This window comes from Vollenhovia emeryi, unplaced genomic scaffold, assembly GCF_000949405.1.
Source record: "Vollenhovia emeryi isolate VEMERY1.0 unplaced genomic scaffold, V.emery_V1.0 DF939783.1, whole genome shotgun sequence".
In the NCBI taxonomy this organism is placed as follows: domain Eukaryota; kingdom Metazoa; phylum Arthropoda; class Insecta; order Hymenoptera; family Formicidae; genus Vollenhovia; species Vollenhovia emeryi.
In genome coordinates, this window is record NW_011966583.1 from 8,604 (window position 1) to 10,638 (window position 2,035).

General features: G+C 38.0%; 1 protein-coding gene across 1 annotated transcript in view; it reads right to left on the reverse strand.

Moving 5' to 3' along the window:
* The window catches only part of LOC105556782 (putative uncharacterized protein FLJ37770), a 1,180-nt gene extending 614 nt beyond the window's left edge, over positions 1–566 (reverse strand). Inside the window, exon 1 of the mRNA XM_012003894.1 lies at positions 1–566. Coding sequence (XP_011859284.1) covers positions 1–276 — 276 coding nt within the window. The 5' untranslated portion in view covers positions 277–566.
* Between the last annotated feature and the right edge of the window lie 1,469 nt (positions 567–2,035).

Consider the following 2,035-nt stretch of genomic DNA (forward strand, 5'->3'; position numbering starts at 1 on the left):
TGGCCAAAGTAAAAATTCTCCTGGACTCCGACCGTCGTTTGAGTGTAAGATTAATCGCTCAAGATTAAAACCACTCGTTGAAGGGCGTCCAGATCGCTCCATGTCTTCAACGGTCTCCCGTCCGTTCTTGAACTCGCTGAACCACCGGAAAACGTGAGCCCTTGACAGGGCGTCGTCTTTGTAAGCCTCCTTAACCAAGGCAAGCGTCTCGGAAGCGGTTTTGCCCAGGTAAAAACAAAATTTAATCGCATAGTGCTGCTCCAGCGAACGCTCCATTTTTGACGTTTTCTGCCGTGACAAGAACTCAAAAACAGCTTTTGCGCCACGCGTGATTCTCACTGCGTCAGAGCTCAGACACGACTGCCGCCCGGTGCGTTGCTTAGCTTAGACCCCCACCACAAATCCCGCCTCCAGGGGGCGCGCTGCTGGCGACTGGAGCGCCGCGCGGTGGCCAGTCTCATTACTTTACGGACAAACCCTGTATTACATTATGTTATGTTCTTAAGTGTTAATGAAAGATTTCAATTTTTGAAATATTTAGGTAAAATAAGAAACTACTTACTCAGATTGTAATATTAATAATACATACTTTAATAATAATTACTACTAAAAACATTTAACTATTATTATACTTAGATTAAGGAAAGGGAGAGAAAGAGAGAGAAAAAAACATTGGAAGAAGTTTTCAAAACTATTCATCTTCAGATATTAATGTGATATTTACTTATAATTTACTATGGATCATTACTTCCAAGTTTGAGCGGCTGTTTTTTTATCATGATTATGAGTAAAAGTATGTTGTAGTCATTAATGCCAAATAATTTACTTTTAATCTACAAGTCAAAGTGTAATAATTAATTTTTTATTTAATTTGTAAGATGTTTCTTGTTTTTTAAATTAATGCATTGCATTTAATGTATAACTTTTTATTTTTTATAAATAGAACAAAAATTGAAATAAATAGAATGCAAACAGAAATAAATATTAAAAGATGTTTCCTTTTTGTTTAGTTAAAAAATTGAAAAATTAATATGTATATTGTATTACAAATATTCATACAGGGTGGGGCAAAAGTTCCGGAACGGCTAAATATCTTAGAAAATATTGATTTATTCGAAAAATGTGTCAAACAAAAAAATAGGACGTAAGAAAATCTATTAGATGACGGTATTTATTTGACCTTGGGATGACCTTGAAAAGCCCGGTCAAAGTCAACACAAAAATGTTAAATGAAAACCCCCATTTTTTATTACATAATCTCATAGCTTATCTCGAGAGCTTTTCAAAACGCTATAATAAAGTTATTTTTCATTAAATACTTTTCAAGTTACAAAACTTGAAAGTTACAGTTCCGCCGGCATTCGCATTACCCAAGGTATACCACGTGGAGGTTGCCTAGTCGGATTTATACCTCTTGTGCGTGCGTGCGTGCGTGCGTGCGTGCGTGCGTGCGTGCAGAGATAAGGAACAGAGATGGGGGTCCTTATCACTGCTGTCGCACGCACGCGCGCACGCACGCATGTACGCACGCACGCACGCACGCGCGCGCGCTCAAGAGGTGTAAATCCGACTAGCCAACCTCCACGTGGTACATCTTGGGTAATGCGAATGCCGGCGGTACTGTAACTTTCAAGGTTTGTAACTCGAAAAGTTCGTAATAAAAAATAACTTTATTATAGTGTTTTGGAAAGCTCTCGAGATAAGCTATAAGATTATGTAATAAAAAATGGGAGTATCCATTTAACATTTTTGTGTTGACTTTGACTGGGCTTTTCAAGGTTATCCCAAGGTCAAATAAATAACATCATCTAATAGATTTTCTTACGTCCTATTTTTTTGTTTGAAACATTTTTCGAATAAATGTATATATATACAGGGTGTCTGATGCAAAAGTAGCCAACTTGAAAATAGTGGTAGATTGGGTTAAACTTTTTTTTCGTAGGGAAATCCTTTATGGATACCCGGGCCCCCCTCTGGGAAGGGAATTTATTAATGGCCCGGGTTATGTGGTACTGCCCTCCTAGTGTCGATGGGA